A 22,496-nucleotide genomic window follows, 5' to 3' on the forward strand; every position below is an offset into this window, starting at 1 on the left:
GAAAACAGTCTGAAAGAAATATAATTTTGTTATCTTAAGTCATCTACATAGGAAGTGACTGATTCATAATGCTTTCAAAGTTAGCACATTTCAGGAAAAAAAACCATAATTTTCTAATGAGAAACAACTACTAGGGAATAATTTATCCGCTGAAAATGCTTCAGCTGTTCCCTTGAGTGTATCTGACGTGGCCTTCATGTCAGTAGTGATCTTTTCTTGTTTATATGTAATATAATTCCAGCTAACCATAAATCATTAATTAGCTATGTGGCTCTGGGAATTTTCCTTGAATTCTCAAAGAATCAGTTTTCGTCTCTGTAAAGAGGCATAAAAACACGTGTTGATGCTTTTTGCCAGTTTGAAGTATGTGAAATGACCATACATGAGTTAGGTGTTGAGAATGTATTTCTCAGATAAAGGATTCTTGTGCACACTGGGTAGTTTGAGTTCAGTCCTCCTAATTCTTCTTCAGTAGCACAATTGCTTCCTTTTCAATATATTCATTCAAGAAAAATAACATATTTTTAAGTTAGTTTTCTATTGAAGAGGAATGTGCTTTCATTTTTTCAACAATTTACGTATTTTTACTTTTATGTATGTTGGTGTTTTGCCTGCGTGTTTGTCTGATCTTGGAGTTACAGACAGTTGTGAGCTGCCATGTGGTTGCTGGGAATTGAACCCGGGTCCTCCAGAAGAACAGTCAGTGCTCTTAACCGCTGAGCCCTCTCTCCAGAATGTGCCTTCTAATCCACACGTTAAGCTGGCCTGTAGGACTCAGGCCCTGAGGCTCCAAGCACTGTCGTCTCTTCAGTACAAAGGCTGTCCTTGTGCACATGGCTATGCCATCTGGCAGTCACGAGGTCTTTGGACGTGTTCACTTCCACCATGGTTGTTGTATAAAGGTGACTCCAAAGGATCAGAATGGTAGCTGTTTTTGTTTGTTAGTTCGTTTGTGTAGTTTTTTTTTTTTTAAGTATAACAATCTAAGTTCTTCTATCAAAGTGAAATTTCCCATGTGACCAAACACAAGGTGGGCGCTGCTAAGAACCCCTCAGTGTTCTGTTTCGCTGTAGTGAACTTGGATACACGAGGCTGTGGTTTGCAGACACTGGGGAGGGAGAACGGCTGAGTCACGTGGACAGCGCGTGCAGCTGACTCCTCCTGACTCGAATGTCCTCTTTGTTGTAGGGCTGCTCACCACACCTCACTGGATCAAAGCTCTCCACCGCTCAGTGGGACGTCTCCATCCTACAAGTACACGTTACCAGGAGCCCAAGAGGCCAAGGACGATTTCCCCCTGAGAAAAACCGGTAAGTTGGCACAGCCAGGACAACGCTTACTTTTTCACGACACACCTTCCTTTTAATTAAAGAATATGACGTCTAGGCTGTACACCCTTCGCTCACAGCTTCTTGAACCAAATGTGTCCACATGCACACGTGAGCTCCTGTACATATTCAGAGAAACACAGATGCAAGACTCCCTTTTCCTTATTGCCGCATAAGTCCATTCACTAAATAATGAAAGTATCTTTGTAAGATTGAAAAGTATATCTGAAATCAATTAGCAATCAATGTTACAGTAAAGGAAAATGCCGACCCCAGAAAAGTGTGACGTTTGTTTGTTTTAAGGATCCTATACTGTCCTTCTTTTCTTTAACCATTTGTTTAAGCATGTCTAGTCAGAATATTCTGTCCATCACATTTTTTAATTTTAATATTTCAAATATTGATGTAGTGAGCATCAGTTCAGTCAATGTTTTCTTCTGAGAAAATTTCCTCCCTAGGATTCTCCAGACTCCTGACCTAAGTAAAAATGTGTTATTAATTTCATGTATAAGGGCACACAACCACACTCTTAGGAACATGCAGTAAAACTTGTTTGGAGGAGTGTCACCATGGAGTTTTGTTTAGGATTTAATGGACAGTATCATCTCTAAATCATGTACATTTCTTTTCCCATCTGTTCCCCTTGAATGTCACTGACAAGTGATATTTATTGTGCATATATGTTCTTCCTAGTATAATCAATACATTTAAATAATAGATAAGATTTGTATACACTATGTTCTAAAGCTTTCAGTGTTAGAGACTGCAGCTTTTCAAAAGATTTAAAATATTCCACAGCTTCTAAACTGGCATTCATAGATAGTTGAAGCTATTGTATTTTGCACAGGTCTTATGAGGGACTATATCTCTGTAATTTGTGTATAAATTCTACAGAGTGGTGATTTCAAATAATTATATTCATTTTTCCAAGCAATTTGGAGTAATTAAAATGGATGTAGATTGTACAAACACATGCTGAAGCTAATTTCTGTCAGATAATTTACCTGTGGCATAATGAAGATTTAAGAATAAAATCAATTGTGGATGAGAATCTATTTCCCCTCATCTATTTTATATAGTCCCAGACGCAGGGAAAGAGTGCTTGAGCCTCCCAAGGCAGTCAGTGCCTTTTTATCTTTATAGGCTGGGGATTTTTGTGTCTCTAGGCTGTTAGACATAGTAGAACATTTCAGCAGGGTCCAGTGGAAAGGGGGGACTGGCTGAGCTTCATGTATTGCAACTGAATTTTACGTTGCTACCCACATAGTGCATTGCCTTTCTTGTGAGTAAAGGTCTCTAGGTCTTTAAAGGAGGGAAGAGAAGACTGAGGCTTTCTGTACTTCTCAACCTGGGGATTTAGTTTGTGGAAACTGATTCACAGAGGGTGTGGCACTAACAGCATTAATATTTGGTGACATGTGTGGGAGCTATTGACAAAAATTCTATCAACATTCCCATAATCAGGGAAGGCACTGTCGTGAAATAGCCCAAGAAATGACAAGGAGGAAAGAACATGTAGTCTGCTTGTGGCAGAAGGCTCCTAACAAGTGATGTATGCATTCATAGACCTGTCCTCTGAGCACGTGGCCTGCTCTGTCCTCTTACTGCTGAGACGGCACACGGACTTAGCTGAAGTGCCCTCCAGAGAAGGGGCATCTGGACCCCCAAGCATCCACAAAGAAAATCTGTTTTTTAAACTAATGAGTATTAAAAGTTGGTGATCTAGATCCTTCTGTTTTCACGAGAACAGTTTACTTTCCCTGTGAGAAGAATGAAGGATGAGCTGTTAATTTATTCTCAATGAAATTCCCGATCCACAACACAAACGTGCTCAGTGTGTATGTTATGTCCCTGGATCTGAATCTGGGCACATATGTGAGAAGCTCTTTGTGACATATCATACATGAGAACAGCCATGGCCTGTCGTATGGTATATTTTCTGTAGCTGCCCAATATTCTAAATGTGACCTTTTGCTGCTGAAAATCTGATATTTATGAAGTACCAGGCTGCTGATCTGCAAAAACCACACGTTTTCAAACATCATAGCGTTAAAGTTCTTGAATAGCTGTTAATACTTTGATATCATTATAGGGCTTCAGAATATCCCTTTTCAATTCCCACTGTCTGATGAAGAAAAGTGTGATGTAATAAACCACAGATGTTTTCTGCATACAAAAACACTCAGAGATGCTCTTCATTAATTACAAATAGGCAGGGCTCTTCAGTATACAGACATGGGTCCTCTTGGTATATGTCAACTGTGTTGTGAGTAAACTGAGACCTATGTTGGTCTTTCATAGGTCACTGAAAAATTTCAATAATATTTCAATTATTGACTAGTACTTCAGCATTTCCTATATTCTCCTGACTCAAATGGTATTTTGAAAGATGTAAACTATAAAATTATGCCATAGCAAAATGTAGGTGGTGAACGGGGAAAATGCTGAAGGTGACTTTTGTGTCATACAGTGACATCACATTGAATGAACCTTGGGCATTGCTATCGGTCATCCGGAAGTACCAGGACAGCCAACACAGAGTCGAGCTTTGTGTCACAACAGCCAGATTTCCAGCTTCTGCTGTCTACTTAGATATTACCCCAGATTTAGCAGAATTTGATAAACGAACCAGTTCTGTCTTTTGAACTGCCTATAATACTACATCATTTTTATTTCTTTCACCCTGATCATTTATCGAATTGCTTGTGTGTATTAGTGAGGTTTAGAGAATAAAAGTGGAGTTAGAGAAAGGAAAGCCTGTACAGCTTTCAGTAGATTAAGGTAGTCCTGGGGATGTCCCTGCCGCCGTAAGAACAATTTGGAAGCTCTCCGAGCTTTCTGGACACCCCTATCTTCAGCCACAAACAACCCAGGAATAGCCAGCTACAGAATTCTTAGTTTCTCACAGGAGTCTGAACTTTCTCATACAAGGAGGACCCTTGCTTTCCTCCTCTTGGGAGGGCCAGAGTTGGACGCAATCTGTTTTAGCTAATAAAACTCATATACTTTCATTTAAAAATTATTTATTTTTATTTTCTATACATTCTGTTTTGCCTGCATGTATGTCTGTGTGAGGATGTCAAATCCCTGGAACTAGGATTACAGACATTTGAGAGCTGCCATGTGGGTGCTTGGAATTGAACCAGGGTTCTCTGAAGTATCACCCAATTTTCTTAACCAATGAGCCATCTCTGTAGAGTTAGGTTTATTTTGTTTTTAATTCTTAAATGAATGGGTATGACTGGCTTTGAAGTTAGGAATACCATATTTTTGCCCATACTTAATTTCCTTGTTCCATGACACAAGAGTTGGCTTATGGGGACACTTGGAATATGCGTTGCAGAGAATAGTGTTACTGCTATGGAACCAGATTCCCCTCCTTCTACTGCACACCACAGGACTGATAATAAAGTAGGGAGCTTCTGGGGCTTGGCACTTTGAAAAGATTGCATATTTTTCACAGAAATACTACATGTCTTCTGACTTTGAACTGACCTTCAAAACCATTTAATTTGGCTTATGTTCCAGTGAGTATGTGCATATGTTTCATAAAATATTATGACAAAAATTTCTGGAAGTTTTATACTCTTTTATATTATCGAGGTCTTACCCAGTGAACTTTGCCTTTCTTTGAATGTTATAATCTTTCCATTTCATACTTCTGAACAAAGCAAGCAGGCAGGGTATATTAACCTCTTAAACTGCACGAGCCATATAAAGCCTGGCTTTGGCTAAGAAGATTGTTCCAGTCCTACTGAAACACTCATTTTAATGGTCAGAAACACTGGAATATGACTCAAAGGTGGAAGGGATCCAAACATAAGTTAAGGTTGCAGAATGCCAATGGCGTTTTCCACTTAGAGTAAATTGGAAAGGGGACGGTTGAGACAATGTCCAGCTTGGTAAATCTGATGCAGCACAGTGGTCAGGATGAGGAACCTTGGTGACCTATCCAAGGCATTGTAATCCAAAATTAACAGAAGGATGTTTCCTTAAAAGGTCTTAAAAATCTCTCCCTCCCCCTCTCCTTGTCTCTTCCTCCTTCTCTTCCCCCCTTTTATAGTTTTGCATATGCCTTGACATTTCAGAAATTGGCATGAAGTCTAAAAGAAGCGCCATGGTTATTTCAAGCCTTTACCGTATAGGGAGATCTGTACTGTGTGTTTTCTACTCAGCTTTTTTTTTTTTTTTGGCTACATATTGAGCAAATAACATGTTGCACCTATGTTGATCCCATTATCAGCATTTTGTAGTATCAACCAATCTGTGCATGTGTGTAAAAGTGGTGTGCATGTGATATGTGTGTGCATATTTGCGGGCACAAATGTGCAGGTGTATATTCGCTTGTTTGGAGGTCAGAGGTTGACACTGGGTGTATTCCTTCATTGCTCTTCATTTTATCTACCAGGACAAAGCCTGTTGATGAACCCGGAGCTCTTCAAATCCACTTCTCTAGCTAGGCAGCTAACTCTAGGCATTTCCTGTCACTGCCTACCACTGGGATTACAGGTACACTATTGTGCCTGTCTGACACACGTGTGAAAGACACAAACTCCAGACCTCACCCTTGCCTAGAAAGTACTTTAGCCCTGAGTATCTATCTCTCTTCCCTTCAGCCACTGTCAAGACGTTGTTGTTACTATAGTATGTAGATAACTTAGAAATTCAGTGTAACCTGATGGTGTCATCTCTCTGTCATTATAGCTTTACACAGAATTACATCGCTTTTGAAACGCTGTTTCCCACCTATTCCTACAACCCTAAAGTGGGTATGTAGTAATTATTTTAATATTTTTCTTGGGCTGGAGAGATGGCTCACTTGCTCTTCTTGCACAGAACTTGGGATCAGTTCCAACCAACACACGGTGGTTCATCATCATCTGTGAGTCCAGTTCTGTGAGGATCCAGTGCTATCCTCAGGCATCCATAGGAACCAGGCATGCACGTGGCACATATACCTGCTTGCAGGAAAAACACTCATTCACAAATTTTATTTTTCGAGACAGGGTTTCTCTGTAACTTTGGAACCTGTCCTGTCTTGTAGATCAGGCTGGCCTCAAACTCACAGAGACCCTGAGCCTTTGGGAAGTGAGAGGTGTGACAGACGCACCCCTCGCAGTCTCTCGGTCGTCTCTGCACAGTGATCTGCTCTTCTTCCCCTTCATGTTGTCTACATTTGCTCCTTCTGTCCTCTCATGTGTACATTAGAATGTATTTGTTGATGTTCACCAATTAAATTAAGGGGATTATGACTGTGATGGTATTGAATGTGTAAGTCAAGTTGGAAAGCATTTTAATCTTAATAATGATTTCCTATCCATGAACACAAATAATTTTCCTCTGACTTAGGTTAGCTAATAATAATAATGGTAATAAATAGGAAAATTAAAGCATTTTATTCTACCCTTCTTTAACACTGATCTGAACTTATAACTTAGTCCTTTTCCTTCTTGATAAATAATTGCTTTTAACCTTTTTTTTCAAGACAGGTCTATTTGTAAAATTTCCTCTTAGTTCTGTTTGCCTTTATTTTTACTTCATGCTTGAAGGGTGGTTTTGCCAAGTTCAGATTTCTGGACTTTAACCACTTCTCTCCATCATTCTTTTCTTGACTGCATGATTTCTGGCAGGAGATGATGCAGTTCTTATCCTTTTGACCCAGATTAAAACGTTCTCTCTCTGCTACTCCCTGCAGTTTTGTTAAAAAAAAAAACTGTCTTAAGATCTTTGCATTTAGGACATGATAAGGCTACTTGTGATTGAGGATATTTATACAGCATCATATTGTCTGAATTCCTGTATTTGAGACCCAGTGTCTGTCATTAACTTTGGATAATTTCCATCGTCTGTAACTTCGGGTTCTTCTTCTGGGGCTGGTGACATAGCTCAGCAGGTGAAAGAGCTTGCTTGGAACCCATGGAGGTGGAGAAACTAAATCCTGAAAGTTGTTCATGTTGTGCAATAGCATGAATATGTCTTCACACACACACACACACACATACACACACACACGAGTACACAAATTCTCATTGTTCTTAATAATAAAACTCCAGAGTCAGATGTAGGAGGTGAAAGCTTATGAATCAGAGAAGCAGAGCAGCCAGCCACTAGAGTTCCTACCTCTACATATCCTCGGACCAAAAGGGCAATCTTGTCTTCAGACTGCATCCTCAAACTGCACTGAGCTCCTGTCTCTCCCTGCCTTATAATTCTTTTCTGCCCAGCCATATCACTCTGGTCTCCACCTCCCTAGTGCTGGGAATAAAGGCCTGGGATCCCAAGTGCTGGGACCACCTTTGTGTGATCTCTGTTTCTCTTTTACACAGATTCACTCTTGTGCAGCCCAGGGTGGCCTTGAAGTAACAGAAATGAGTCTGCCTCTGCCTCACATCCTAGAATCAGAGGTGTGTGTCATCACTGCCTGGCCTCTAGTGGCGTAGCTCTGCCCTCTGATCTTCAGGCAAGTTTTATTTGTTAAAACACAAACAAAATATCACTACACACACAGTACACTCATATACACACATGCATGCACATACATGGGCACACACATACTAGTACTGCTAACTATTATCAGTTTATTAATAAATTAAATAATCTTTTCTCTTCCCTATCTCTTACTAATTATATTGATTAGGCATTGCTTGTACCTTCCCTTCATCCCACAAATTGAAGATTTTTTTTGTTTTGTTTTTGGAATTCTTTTTGGGGAAGGAGAGCTACTGTCCAAATGTCTGAAGATCATTCTCTTCTACATTTTTGTACTTACTGATGAGTTTATTAATGGCATACTTCCTGTTACTGGGATTTTATTTTTAGGATTCCCCTTTAAAATGTAGTAGGTTTTATTTATTTGTGTCTCTGCGTGTCTGTGTATGTGCAAGCATGTATGTATGCATATGTGTACACTGTGAAGATCAGAGGAAAACTTGTAGGAGCAGGTTATCTCCTTCTCCTATGTGGGTCTCAGGAATCAAATTCAAGTCTTTAGGGTTAACTTCAAGTACCTCTACCTGCTGGGCCAAAAAGATTCCTTTTACATTCCTTCTTTGAGTTTTCCATGTTCCTGGATGAATGAGCCACCTGCTCTCCTGTTAGAGCCTTGAACATGGTACTTGTAGTGCTTTGTTAATCACCCAGAGACTCCCAGATGAGTCTCCTCTGAGTCTGAGTATTTGTGTTGACTCTTTGGCTGTGTTCTTCCCGTTCTTTGGCTTCTACTGTAATTTTGTTAAAAGCAGAAATGACAGAGTGGAAAATAAAAAGTTCTATATTTATGACTTGGTATGAATGTGTATGTGTGCATTTAGCTGGAGCTGACCTCTTTTAACAAACAATTTACTAAAACTGTGTTTGCCAGATAATTCCGTTTTTTCTGGTTCCTGTGTTGTCCACTCCCAAACTCCCCTATTATCTTAGGATTCCACTAAACAGTGTTTCTGAAATAGCCTCTGTCTCCCAGGTCCCTGAGTTCTAACCCAGTCTTCCCTTACTGGACTCCTGATGACGGTGTAGGATGTAGATGTTTTATTCTGTGCCCCCATTAATATGTCACTCATTCTTCCATATTTGGTGGAATAAACAGTATCTTCATCGTTGTTGCACTGAAAAAGAAATTTGATAGCATATTGGGTTGGAAAAGAGGGCAATACCTTTGGAATTAGAAAGACTGAGTTTATCTTATTTTTCTGGTAATAATAAATTCATGACCCTCTAATAAGGTCGGAAAAATGAAATCAATTTTTGATTATCCAGTAATCAGAATTCTCAGATAATTTGAAAATAAGTTTTAATTAATACAAGGCCACTGCATTTAATGTTTGATTAATTATTATAGTATAAGAATCTATAATATCTTAATCAGTTTTGAGTAGTAAGATTACCTGTGATAAATTAAAAATTAAATTTATAATCTATACATTTTCACTTTAAGAACATAGAAACCATAATAGAAAATAATGTTACTAAAACTGTTTGACCCAAAGATTAACTATGATTATATTAGACTTGGTGACTACAATAAATAAAAAATCATAGTTCAATAAATGAGAGGCTGATCTTACTAATTGCATAGGTAATTAGTATGGTGGGCAATTAGAGTTTAATATAAACACCAGTTGTGAACTGTGGGATAATTAATCTGCCTTGTAAGAATGTTGAGAGTCTAAGTCAACTTACTTGAAGGGAAAATGAGGGGAGAGAAGCTGATACAGCCTAGAAAGACAAGATGTGGGAATAACATGTTTTGGCGCCGGGTGGGAGTCCTGAGAGCTTTGCTTAGCTCAGTGCTCTCTGTCCCTTCACATTGTAGCTTCAGTTCTTCCAGGCACCCGTTGTGGCAGGGCTGTTGTCAGCGATGAAGGTACCTCCTGGAAGTCCTGTGCACAGTGCCTGAAACACGGCAGTCTCAGTACTCATGATGCCAGTATCAGTTACTGAGAATAACGGTGCAATACCAGCGAAAGGAATTATTCATACCAGGACAGAATTTAAAGGAATTTCAATGGCATATCTTTTCTTAACCATGTCACCAAATCTTGTGAACATTGATTTTCAATTCCAGAATTTTCATGTAAATAAAAATAGACCAATGATATTATATAAGGAAATTTATTTTCTTTCACAAAGATTCGGAGAAAAAAAATTTTAATTAACTGAAAAATTCATAGGTAACAGATAAACTCACTGTTGTCTCATAATCTTTCTCATATTCAATGTAATTATTCACTGTTGCAAAGTCAATGCAATATTTTTCATTCCCCGTAAAATGCACAATTAAAAGCAGGCAGCACATATTAGATAAGATTGGAATGAGAAATTGGCAAAAAAAATAATAATTAAGGCTTTTAAAGTGTTTAGCCATCTGTTATAAAGTAGGAGAATGGGTTTAAAAAAAATCCTAATTTGTAAAATTCACAGTTATAGAACTTGAAATCCTGAGGAAATATCCCATATAAGTATGTGCATACTTTAGACATAGCTAGTGAGCATTATCAGATGAAATGAAACAAATGATGAAATATGCATGTTACTATTATCTTTACATCTTTATCCAGCTCTCTGGATCCTTTTCAATGAAAGTATCCCTTATGGCAGAGAATCTGGCATGACGCTATTACCTATGTGTAAGTAGTTTCTTCCTTCTTAGTGTTTTAACATAGCAGCAGCTTCCTAAGGCATATGGGATTCTTCATCACGGTTCCTTGTCTCCCTGCAACGCCCCCAGCTTCTCCTGTTATAGACTAGTTTGGTCCTCTGTCATTGCTGTTAATTTGGACTCTCTCTTCCAGAACTCCCATGCTCTTGAGTCCCTGTATCTGCAGTCTTGGGCCACTATCATTTCTTTTAGTAAAAGTTAGTAGTTCTCTATCAATCCTAAGATATCCGATTGCCTTTATCTTTTTCTTTCCTATTTGATGTTCCTAAAAGTGTCCTTGACTGTACTTGTTACGTCTTCATTCCCTGACAAGCCCTCTGTGCTGGACACACTCCTGAGGATGAAGGAAGGAGTTCTACAGCAGGTTTGCCCTGACAAACGTTCTGTGCTGGGCACACTCCTGAGGATGAAGGGAGGAGTTCTACAGCAGGTTTGCAATGGAGGAGCTTGAGTCCTCCATGGTGAGATGCATGCAAAAGAATCCTGACAAGCTGACTGAAGGATTTAGTAGCATATGAACCATTCTCCTTACTGAGAAGTTACTTCATCTTTCTGGGATACCAGCATTCTTGGGTGAAAGCAACAGTCTAAACCACTTGAAAATGTAGCCAAGGAAGATACATGATGCTTGCATTTTTCAATATATCATTTGTGTCACTTTATTTTTAATATTTTGGTTTTATTGTGTATATGTAAAAGTTTCTCACACACAGCTAATATTCACGGAGAATTTATTGGAAAGTTGGAGCTGCATCATATGGTTCCTTAAGAAAAGTACAGAACCATACTGCCCAACAAAATTATCAATGGTCACAGAAGAGTTCCTAACGTGTTATCACCCAACTCAGTAGCTACCAGCTATGTGTAGTCACTTGGCGCTGGACACTGGAAATAGAGCTAGTATTATTTGGAACTGAATTCATTTTTTCTACTTTAAGTTAATTTAAATAGTCACTTGTCACTAGTAACTCTCCTTTAATACAGCCCAGGTTTTGGCCAAGGCAAGCTTAGCTATGACATAACTGTCATTCAGACACTCAGAGCTTATTGGTTAAAAAAAATTAAATCCAACAAATTCATAACACAAAACACCCAGAAAATCTGGGACACCATGAAAAGACCAAACCTAAGAATAATAGGAGTAGTAGAAGAAGAAGAATTACAGCTCAAAGGCCCAGAAAATATATTCAACAAAATTATAGAAGAAAACTTTCCCAACCTAAAGAAGGATATTCCTATGAAGGTACAAGAAGCATACAGAACACCAAATAGACTGGATCAAAAAAAAAAAAAACCTCGCCATATAATAATCAAAACACAAAACATACAGAATAAAGAAAGAATATTAAGAGCTGCAAAGGAAAAAGGTCAAGTAATATATAAAGGTAAACCTATCAGAATTACACCTGGCTTCTCTATGGAAACCATGAAAGCCAGAAGGTCTTGGGTAGATGTGCTGCAGAAACTAAGAGACCATGGATGCAAGCCCAGACTACTTTACCCAGCCAAGCTTTCTTTCACCACCAATGGAGAAAACAAGATATTCCAGGATAAAAACAATAATGAAAACAGCTTGGTATTGGCATAAAAACAGAGACGTTGACCAATGGAATCGAATTGAAGATCCGGGTATTAACCCACAAAGCTATGAACACCTGATTTTCGACAAAGGAGCTAAAAGTATACAATGGAAGAAAGAAAGCATCTTCAACAAATGGTGCTGGCATAACAGGATGTCAACATGTAGAAGAATGAAATAGATCCATATCTATCAACATGCACACAACTCAAGTCCAAATGGATTAAAGACCTCAACATAAATCCAACTCTGTAAGGAAAACATTGAACTGAGGGGACTTGTTTACAGTTCAGAGATTCAGTTCGGCATGGCAGGAAGCATGGCAGTGTCCAGGAAGCTGCGGTGCTAAAAACGAGAATCCTACATTTTGACTCAGCAGCAACAGGTATTATTGTTGACTGTCAGGGACTGAAGCTTGAGAAAAATAAAAAGACCTCAAAGCCTGCCCCCATAGTGACACACTCCCAATAGAAGGTGTGGCCCAGATTAAAGGTTTGCCCTTCAGCCTCAAGGTCTAGATTAAAGGCGTTTGTCTTCCAGCTTCCTCCAATAAGACCACATTTCCTGATAGTGACTCTCTCTGAGAGCTTATGGGTGTCAAATACAAACAAACTAGCTCAGAGGCTCAGGGGCTAACGTCTTCCTGTGTTAGTTTCTACTTCGTCACTCTGTGGAGATTGGTAGAGACTGAGAGTACCATTTGATCTGTCCTTCAGCCTTGTTATTCTTCATGCAGTTTCATTACTGATCGGTCTTCTTGGTCAAGCGGTTGGCCTATTCTGATATTTTCTGAATAACAGGATACTGTGGAAACGAAAGAGAACTCTTTGTTCAGCACCTGGACTCCACCAGAACCTGTGTTGAGTGTATTAAAAGAGGGTTTCTGGTTCTCAGGTGCTCAGAATCTGATCCCAAGATACTTAACCATTCCTTGTTGTGTGATGTTTTACTTTTTTGGCTTTTTGAGGGGGACCTGCCACCCAGCTCCTAAATAAATCACACACACATAGAGACTTATCGTAACTTAGGAATGCCCGGCCTTAGCTTGGCTTGTTTCTTGCCAGCTTTTCTTAATTTAAAATTATCCCAACTGTATTATGCCTCTGAGCTTTTATCTTTTTTGCTTCTGTGTGCCTTACTTTCCTTCTCACTCTGTGGCTGGCTGTGTAGCTGCGTGGTTGGCCCCTGTTCCGTGGCTGGCTGTGTAGCTGCGTGGTTGGCCCCTGTTGTCCTCTCCTTTTTCACATTCTCTTCGTTCTTCTTTCTTCTTCTCCACCAGATTTCTCCTCCTGTTTCTCCTCTCTGCCTGCCAGCCCTACCTATCCTTGCTTCTCCTTGCTATTGGCCATTCAACTCTTTAATAGACCATCAGGTGTTTTAGACAGGCAAAGAATCACAGCTTCACAGAGTTAAGCAAATGTCTTATAAACAAAAGTCACGCACCTGAAAATAATACTTCCCGACAGTTCCCCTAATCCCTATGAGCATCTTTGTGGCCATCTGGTTGACATTCTCCTTTAGTAATACTTCCATACTCTCTCATAAAGGCTGTAACTTTTGTCTTCTTGCTTTTGGTATCAAACGCAGACACTGTTGTTTCATTGCCTGCATGGGTGCATTCAGAGTGATGTTTATTTAGTGTAGTTCCAAGACATTCCTTTGCTAGTTGATGATATTATCAAATGTATTCCCAGCTCAGTAGTCTGAAAGGATTCCCAGTGCTTCCAGCATCTCCAAATCATTAGGTTTTGGTTTGCGTGTTTGTTTATTTGCCTCCGGCATTCACAGGCTTTTTTCTTTATCTCTTAGGCTGTGACTTCACTGGCCGTCCCTGTCTGGCTTATAGCCTATACTTCTAACTTGCCCTCTCTGTTCTCACTAACGTGTCTCTCATAATGGAAGCCCGTGAATCATGAGCTGCCTACAATTCGGCCCCACGTTCTGACAGTTCTTTAGTTTATCTGATAGTCTTTATTTCACAATGTAGGCAGTGTATTTTGACTATATCCACGCCATGTCCCTCCTGCAACTCTTCCCAGCCCCCAGCATATCTCCTCCTAATTTCATGTCACTTTTCACTCCTTAAACCAACAGAGTCCAGCTAGTGCTCCCCATGCTCATAAGTGTCAGGCCATCCCCTGCAGTGTGGAAAACTTACCAGAAGCCATACTATCCAATAACAACAAGAGTCAGATAACTCACCCTCCTCTCATAGCATCAACTGCCAGTTTCTCTGTGGCTGCAGTGGGGCCTCATCTGTCCTTCTCTCATTCATTCTGGGATGTTGGCTGGCTTTATCTTGTGCAGATCTTAAGCACGTTGCCACACTGCTGTGAGTTCAGAAGTGTCCGTCAGACACTGATTGACAGCAGTAGGCACCCATCTCTGGCTCTTACAAAGCCTCTACATGCATGTGTTCTGGGGCGTCCCCCGAGCTTACTCCCCATCTGTTTCTAGTTCTGTCCTTTTCCTACCAATTTGTGCTTCTGATGGTGGTTAGCCTAGAGTTTATACCTAAAAATGAAGATTGATCAAGATGCTCTCAATTTCTTTCCCTTTAGATCATAATCTGACATCTATATACACAACTTTAGATACCACTGAGTTTTTTTCCAATTATTTTCTGTGTTGCGGTTGAACTCAGGGTCTCATGCTTCTTAGCCAGTATTTGTCAGTAAGCTATTGTGACATTTTTAAGCTATATGCCTGCTGTGGACCTAGGCTGATCCTTCTGAGGTGCTCTGCAGATATTTGGCATTAAATCCTCGTGATTTTCTTCTTTCACTGCTACTCCCAAAGCCACACAAGCTTGATCACTGGACTTGCACTGGCCCCACCTCCTCACGCTCCTCTTGTCCAGGTTAATAGTTTTTCTTCCACCTCATTTTTTTCCATTAAGAACTGATCACCCTTCTCGGCCTTCATTTTTCCTTCTAAAATCCCAGGATAAACTTTGCACAGAACAAATGCTCAATAAACATTCCATGAGAGGGGTACATCACTCTTATTGTCTGATATTAACTACTCATGAAGAAACGGTGAAACTAATTAAAGCCACAAAATAGAAAGCTCAGTGGCATTCAGGTTTTCTCTACCCCTAAGAAAAGCACAGCACTTAAACCACCTGAAATAGAAGAACCGTTAGAAAAACAATGTCGTTCTTTGAGCCCCTGCAGTATATAAACTTGGCAAAAATCTGTTCAAACCACATCTCTAATTAAAACGTTTAGCTGCCAAATAATGTGTTCCGGTTAAAGCCACATTAGTATTATGGGGTGCTTGGCGTGTGATAGCGCAGACTTCCACTTTGCTGCTGGGTTTCTCGTGGGAAATCCTGTGCAGAAGCTTGCCGCCTGCCCGTTGTTGGTTTTTACCTTAGAAAGGCAAAGTGTCGGAGATTCTGAATGGCTCTCTTCTTAAGAGATATCAGTTCAATGTTTTTCCTCCGTGTCTTATTGAGTTATATGGGGGCACGATTAGACCTGTTAAATTGATTTACCAGATGGAATGTTGTATTTTATATTTAGCTGATTAAATTGTAAGAGACTGGAATTATGTCATATACCATAAAGATCTTATATAAGAGCAAAAACAATTTTAATTAACTATATTTTAAGACTAATTAGAGATTTCAGCCGACTCTCCCTCCTTTTTTATTTACATTGAAACAGAAAGAGAGATTAAAAATAGACATCTTGAAAGCTGGGTGTGGGGTGCACACTGTTAGTCCCAACAATCCGAGGGCAGAGGAAGCCAGGTCTCTGTGGAATCAAGACAAGCCTGGTCTACACAGTGGGTTCCAGGACACCCAGGGCTATGTAGACACCCTGTCTCAAAACAAAACAAATTATTTTTAAAAAATGCCAGGTGGTAGTGGCGCACACCTTTGATCCCAGCACTTGCAGGCAGAGGCAGGTGGATCTCAGGGATTTGGAGGCCAGCGTGGTCTACAGAGCTGGTTTCAGGACAGCCAGGACTGTTGCACAGAGAAACCCTGTCCCGAAAAACTGAATAAATAAAGAACTAGAAATCATGATAAGAGTATGTGGCTTCGTAATTTAATATTTCAGATGGAATCTCCAAGAGGAAAACATAAAGTGTTGCACTCGGGTTTTGGAAATTGTTTGCTCATCACACTTGTTTAATTATTTAAAGGTGCTATTAGTATTTTAAAGTTAAATTATTCTTAATTTATACTATATAAATTAAGAATGATTCACAAAATGATTCAGAAGAAAAAAATACACTTTTTTCTTTTTGTATTATTTTGTGGATAAGCAAATATACTAATAAAACAGTTGCTCTTTGTAGAAAATTAAATATTATAAAATGATAAGTAGTAATTTTAAGCAAATTGTCACCCTTTTGCTAAGCGTTGGGTATTTCATTAATTATCCTCCTACTATCCTGGTTATGTAAAAATAAGACAATAAGTGCACAGCAGAGTAGACCCAGATCCACCCAGAACCATATTCCACCGTCATCAGACTCCTGAAACAAAGTCTTCCCTGGAATGCTCCCTTCAGCACGGCTGGTTCCTAATGGCTTCTGTACCAGATTACCACAAACCTGTGTGGTAAGAGAACACAGTTATTATGTACCAGTTATAGATGTCAGAGTCTAGAAGGAGTCTCCTTGGGCTAACATCATGTCAACAGGACTATGCACCTGTGTGGAGTCTCCAGCGGCCACCTTTGCCTGCATTTCCAGCTTCTGAAGGCTGCCTGCAGTTCCTGATGTAGACCCCACCCTCAAAGATGGCCATGGGCGTCTGACTGTTTCTCAAGCTGTATCTTCTGACAGGCACTGGCTCTCTTTCATAGTTGGAGAGGGAAACTGAATGACAGCTGCAGGTTCACTTTGAGCAGGAGAATCTTCTAGCAAAATTAAATTCATCTTTCCCTTTAATTCCCCCCTTTACTGTGTAGTACTGCATTCGGGCAACTATCTGAACGCTTGATGTCCTCAGATTCCTCCAACTGCCTCCCTACTGAATGTGTAGACATCCTCCTAACTGTTGTCCCTTAAGTAATACACTATAACAAATATCACTGCACCATTTACATTGTGTCAGTCATTAGGAGTAATTTGAGTTGTAGACAAATACATAAACATCTACCTATGTCAGATTTTTAAGTGAAAAGCAAAGTAAATGGGAATGTATTCAAGAATATATAGTTCTTGAGCTAGGACACACAGATATATTATTATATGAACACAGTCATTGACATAATTTGATTCTCATTTTCATAACTTTTTATATCCAGACACAAAAGTCATGTTATTAAAGTGTGTTAATCGGTCCTTTTTAAACATCCAAAACACATGATTTGCATAACTAGAGGAAAGTAATAAATATTATGAAATGAACACTTTGGAAGAATCACCATGAGTTGTGTTTACCAACAGATTTTGAAACAGAATAATTCTCTGTTGCAAAGCAGACATTGTTAGTATATTTGCAGTAAGAGGGGAGAAAGACATGGGCTATGGACTTCCTCAGAGAGGAATTCTATATGAAATGGCACTTGCCTATGACCACAAGCATGGCTAGTTATCGGCTTCCCCGAATGATTTTTAAAGAAATTTTTGTATGAATTTCATATTTTAAATGGTTATCATTGGAAATCAACTCTGACTCATAACATTAAAGATTTATGTTATCCAAGCCAGAAAGTTGCAAGTGGTGGCTCTTATTGCATAACCCTGAAGACCGTTTTCAAAGATCTGTAATGCTTGTCTGATTATGGAACTCTATTTGGGGGAAGGTTTCAAGACAGAGTTTCTCGGCGTGGCCTTGGCTCTCCTGACCCTCACTCTGTAGAGAAGGCGGGCCTTAAACTCCTAGAGATCCACCTGCCTCTGCCTCCTGAGTATTGGGATTAAAGGTGTGCACCACCACCACCTGGCAGTACTTCTAACTAGAGTAACTTGCATAATTTTCCCAGTCAGGTCTTTCTATGTAGCCTTGGGCGGCTCTCAGGCTCTTTGTCCTCCTTCCTGTGTCTCTCAAGTGGTGGGATTACAAGAATGTACCACCATGCCTGCTGATGAAGTATCTCCTAATTCACTAGATTAGAGAACATGCTGGGCCTCTCCAGTGTCTTTCATAATGGTGGTGTATACTGATGAGACGTGCACAACACACATGAGCATAGCTGAGAAGAATGACCTGGGCAGAAACTACCCCAGGAATCATGATGTTCACACAGGAAACACATGGAGTGTGGGATAGATTATCCCCTTTCAGTGACAGAGTGATGGAAGCATAAGTTCCTAAGACGGTCTATAGGTAGGGACCATCAAGAAAAGTCCAGAAGTGGGAGAAGTGATGCCCCTAAGTTGAGAGATGCCCAGCATATCCAGAAGACTGCATCATGCCAAAGAAAGGATTGGAAGTTGGCGCTGGATGCTTGACCTTCAACTGTGATCAGAAAGCTGACATTCGTGACAGGTGCACTAACTTCTTGAATTTCCTAAACAAAGACTCACTAACATAAGAGATATTTAGTAATTTAGTGCTTATTCTTGATTAATAAGCATCTTAATTAATACTTTGAAATTGTTTATTTAAGATATTCACAAAAGTAATTTTTTAACTCAATCACACTTTTTTTCTTACTATCATTCCTAATGGAAATATTCTGCATCCTATGATGCATCCGATATTGAATATTTATGCCAAAATTGTTAGTGTAATGAGCATTCATAAGCTAGGACTAAACATTAATTGAGAACTGGAGAGATGGTGCACCAGATGTGAATGCTGTCTTTTCTTCCAGAAAAATTAGACACAAGTCCCAGCATCCTCATGGTGGTTCACATCGTCTGAATCTCCAGTTCCAAAAACCTGGTTTCTTCTTCTGACCTCTGTGGGCCAGTCATTCATGGTGGTGCACAGTTAAACATGCAGGCTAAACACCTATACATATAAAATAAAATAATATCTTATTTTCTTAAAATTCAGTTGAGATAAAATGCACATAGTGGGTAATAATTCTCAATGGGTAGTGATATATTTCAGTAGAATTTATACTTTACAAAACAGGCAAAGAAAATATGTGGTCAGCTACTAATAAATTTACTTTAAATAATAGTGAAAGTCTAGAATTTGAGTATTGCTTTTATTGTTTTTTTATTTAACTTATTTATGTATTTTACATCCTGACTGCATTTTAGTAGATAGTGTTGCGTTAAGCTCCAGAGTCAACCGGTGGTAGGCATATATCCTATATATATATCCTTCCTGTATTTTCATCTTATTGGTTGTATTTTATATCAGGATAATTTCCTTACACGAGACATTCAGAGAGACCCACTGTGATGAACAGTGTTGTTACTGGGCTTTCATAGATGACCAGACAGTTGGCTGAGTTCATCTACTCTCCCGTGATTACGGTTAGCACATGAAAGTTAGCCCTGGAGTTGGAGTCTGGTCTGCTTGTGTCAGAGACCTCCACATGTCCACAGATTCCCTGGGGGTTGTGTGCCTATGTACTCTTGCAAATCATGGTTTTCCCTGGTCTTCCTTAAATACCATGTCACACACACCCATTTCCTAGTGTTGCCAAGCCTGAGCCTGGCAGCTGTGCCGGGATTCCTAGTTGTTAACCTATGGCTTCTAGGACTGAACTTTCCTACTAAATTCCTGATTTTGATTCTTATACGCAGCCTCCCTGAGTATATTCTGCACCACTGAGTAGGAGAACGAGGACTTAAAACACCTTTAAGTCATGAAACTCTGTTCAGTTGTGTGTGCTGACTCTTCTCTTTACTAACGGAGATAAGGAAAAGACTGGGCCGTAGGCCCGTTCTGCGGAGCTCCTTTGTGTCCGGCCCAGGGCCTTGAACATCACTTGTGGTGCAAAGTTTCCTCTTAGCCAGCATTCATGCTAGCGTCTTCAGTTTGTTCATTGAGATGTAGAGGACAGATGTGGAGTAGAGCTGAAAGGTGATTAGCGCAGCCAGCCATGCTGTGTAGCCATCAACTATGTCCATAGGGAAGAAGATCTCCAAAATTATTCACCTCCTCTGACCTTGGAGGATTAGCAAGTGAGTAGCATGGAAATCCTCAGCCTTTCGGGAGGTCGGAGCGTTGAAAGTGAAAGTACATCTAAGGGGAAAGTAGCAGGTCATCAATCCTCCAGTCTACCTGTTTGTACCAGTTTTGGACAGAGTGTGTAGACTTCTGCAAAAACTTGCCTGGAGCTGCCTGCCACTACATTCTCGTGCTTTAACCCTGAGATACTCTCCCTGGTGACTTAAAGTACTGAGAGCCAGACCGAAGCTTTTGCTAGGACCACGGAATAGACCTTTCCTAGTGAAGATTGTGTTACAGTTTTTTTTTTTTTTCAAAAATGAGTTTATGTTGCAGTTTCTAGTGTATCCATGATTTCTAGTTTTTGGAAACTCAGGTATTTTCTAGATTTACAAAGGAGATTTGACACCATACATTTGTGTGGTGTCAAATCTCCTTTTGAAACTTGATAATTGTGTCCTTCTATACATCTCCTCCAACCAAAAGAAGAAGTTGGCTAGGCTTGCTTTCTTTATAAATATTAGTGGTATTTGTACAATTACCCTTGTGTGAAATCTGAGGTATCTGACCTAGCAGAACAGACAGTGGAATCCTGAAACCAGAGGCTCAGGAGGACAGAGGAGGATGAGGTCACAGATAGAAAACCACAGCACGGTAGGGGGAACATCTGTGGGTGTTCCTCTACATAAAGAGTGACTATAATTAATAGTATTGTATTGTATCATTCAAAATAGCTAGCAGAGAGGATTCGGAATGTACTCATCCCAATCAAACCATGTGCTTGAGATGAGGGATGACTGAATCTTTCTGAATTGATGAATATGTAACACGTAAAGGTCCAAAACCATCATACTCTTCTCTGTAAGTGCAGTTATAACCTGTCAATAAAAAAAACCTTAGATAGAAATATTGGTAGCATGAGGATATTTAAGGAACAATTTCCAAAAATAAATTTTCAAGGGCTCCCTGTAATACTCCTCAACTGTTGGTCATCTCTCCTTTCTTGCCCGACTTTTCCACATTTTCTCTGATTGTCTCCCACGGCCCTCACCATCGCCTTTACTCACCCCATAGTGGTGTGGTTACTGACAGCAACCACTTACTAATTGCCCCCGCTTGAAGCTTCGTACACTACTTACGGTTGGGCCAAGATGGGTCCTCATCATGAAGAGAACCCTGTGCATTGTGGGATGACGTACCCATACCTTCTGACACTAGTGCTGGTCTCATCTTCCATGCTGACGACCAACAATGTCTCAAACATTGCTACACATCTTCGGAGACATATCTTCTCTGGTTTAGAATCAATGTCTTATATGAGATATTATTTCATTCAAATCTCTATTAATTGCATCTTATAAAGGAGTCTCTTGATCAGAGTTGAGTTGCTGATGCCAAGGAAGTGATGGATAAAAGGGAGAAGGGATGATGGAACTCATTATCATCAGCAGTATTGTTGATTGGCAAAGCTATTTACAAGGAAGGGATCAGGGTAAAGGGTTGTGGAGATACCCAGAAAATGGCAAGAGCAAGAAGCCTTTCATTCACAGGGCTGAAGAAGAAGGGATGGTTGATTCTTAGCTCTAAAGTCATGGATCAGTGACAGTCAGGGAGGAAGGGAAGGCAGGATGGTCAAAGCTGAGACCACTGATAAGCATCTGTCACCCTCCACAGACTCATGAAGCGACAAGCCAGCGCTTTTGTTCCCTCTTGACAGCCAGTGTTTAATCCATTAGGTTTCTCCAAAAGTTGTGAATAAAGAAATCTCATTGTTTCTCTGAGTACGTCCTAAGCAAAACAGAAAGGGTGCCAGTACAGTAATGTTGAGGACTCCAAGTCCTCCTTTCTGTACTGTCAATATTGTCAAGCACAATATAAATACACAACACAAAATGAAAGAGCTTGCTTTATTTTGATAACTGAGAAATGCAGTCGTTCCCTGTTTAAGTTGACAGCTACAGGGAAGAGAACAAGAGAACAGAGAAGTAAGGACCCTTCGTGTCTCACAGGGGTGTGGGTGTGCTCTGAATTCTACCGCTGCTATTCTTTGAGAGGAGAGGTTTTCATTGATCAGAAAGTTCGGGAACATGGTGTCTCCTGTGGGCAATCACCAGCACTTTATGGAAGCCATCTTCTAATTTTTATGATGTTCCAGTGTAAGGAAAAGAGAAGTGCCTGGCAAGGTTAGGATAGGGCAGGGAGCTTGGACACAGGCCTGGCTTCATCCCATCACCCCTGGAAGGCTGGGCAAGTTACCCACCCTCTGCAGTTCCACTTCCTCATCAGCACTACAGCATTATAGATAAAGTATATGCCGTACGCATGTTTTAAGTATTATGGGTAAGTCAGTATTGATAGAGCACTTAGGGTCATATTGCAATATAGAAACTAACA

At 40.0% G+C, this 22,496-nt stretch overlaps 1 protein-coding gene across 1 annotated transcript in view; it reads left to right on the plus strand.

Moving 5' to 3' along the window:
• The window catches only part of Hdac9 (histone deacetylase 9), a 617,997-nt gene that overhangs the window by 268,160 nt on the left and 327,341 nt on the right, over positions 1–22,496 (plus strand). The window contains exon 5 of the mRNA XM_038336352.1: positions 1,189–1,310. Coding sequence (XP_038192280.1) covers positions 1,189–1,310 — 122 coding nt within the window. The remainder of the gene's footprint in view (positions 1–1,188; positions 1,311–22,496) is intronic.

This window comes from Arvicola amphibius, chromosome 7 (assembly GCF_903992535.2).
Source record: "Arvicola amphibius chromosome 7, mArvAmp1.2, whole genome shotgun sequence".
Classification (NCBI taxonomy): Eukaryota; Metazoa; Chordata; class Mammalia; order Rodentia; family Cricetidae; genus Arvicola; species Arvicola amphibius.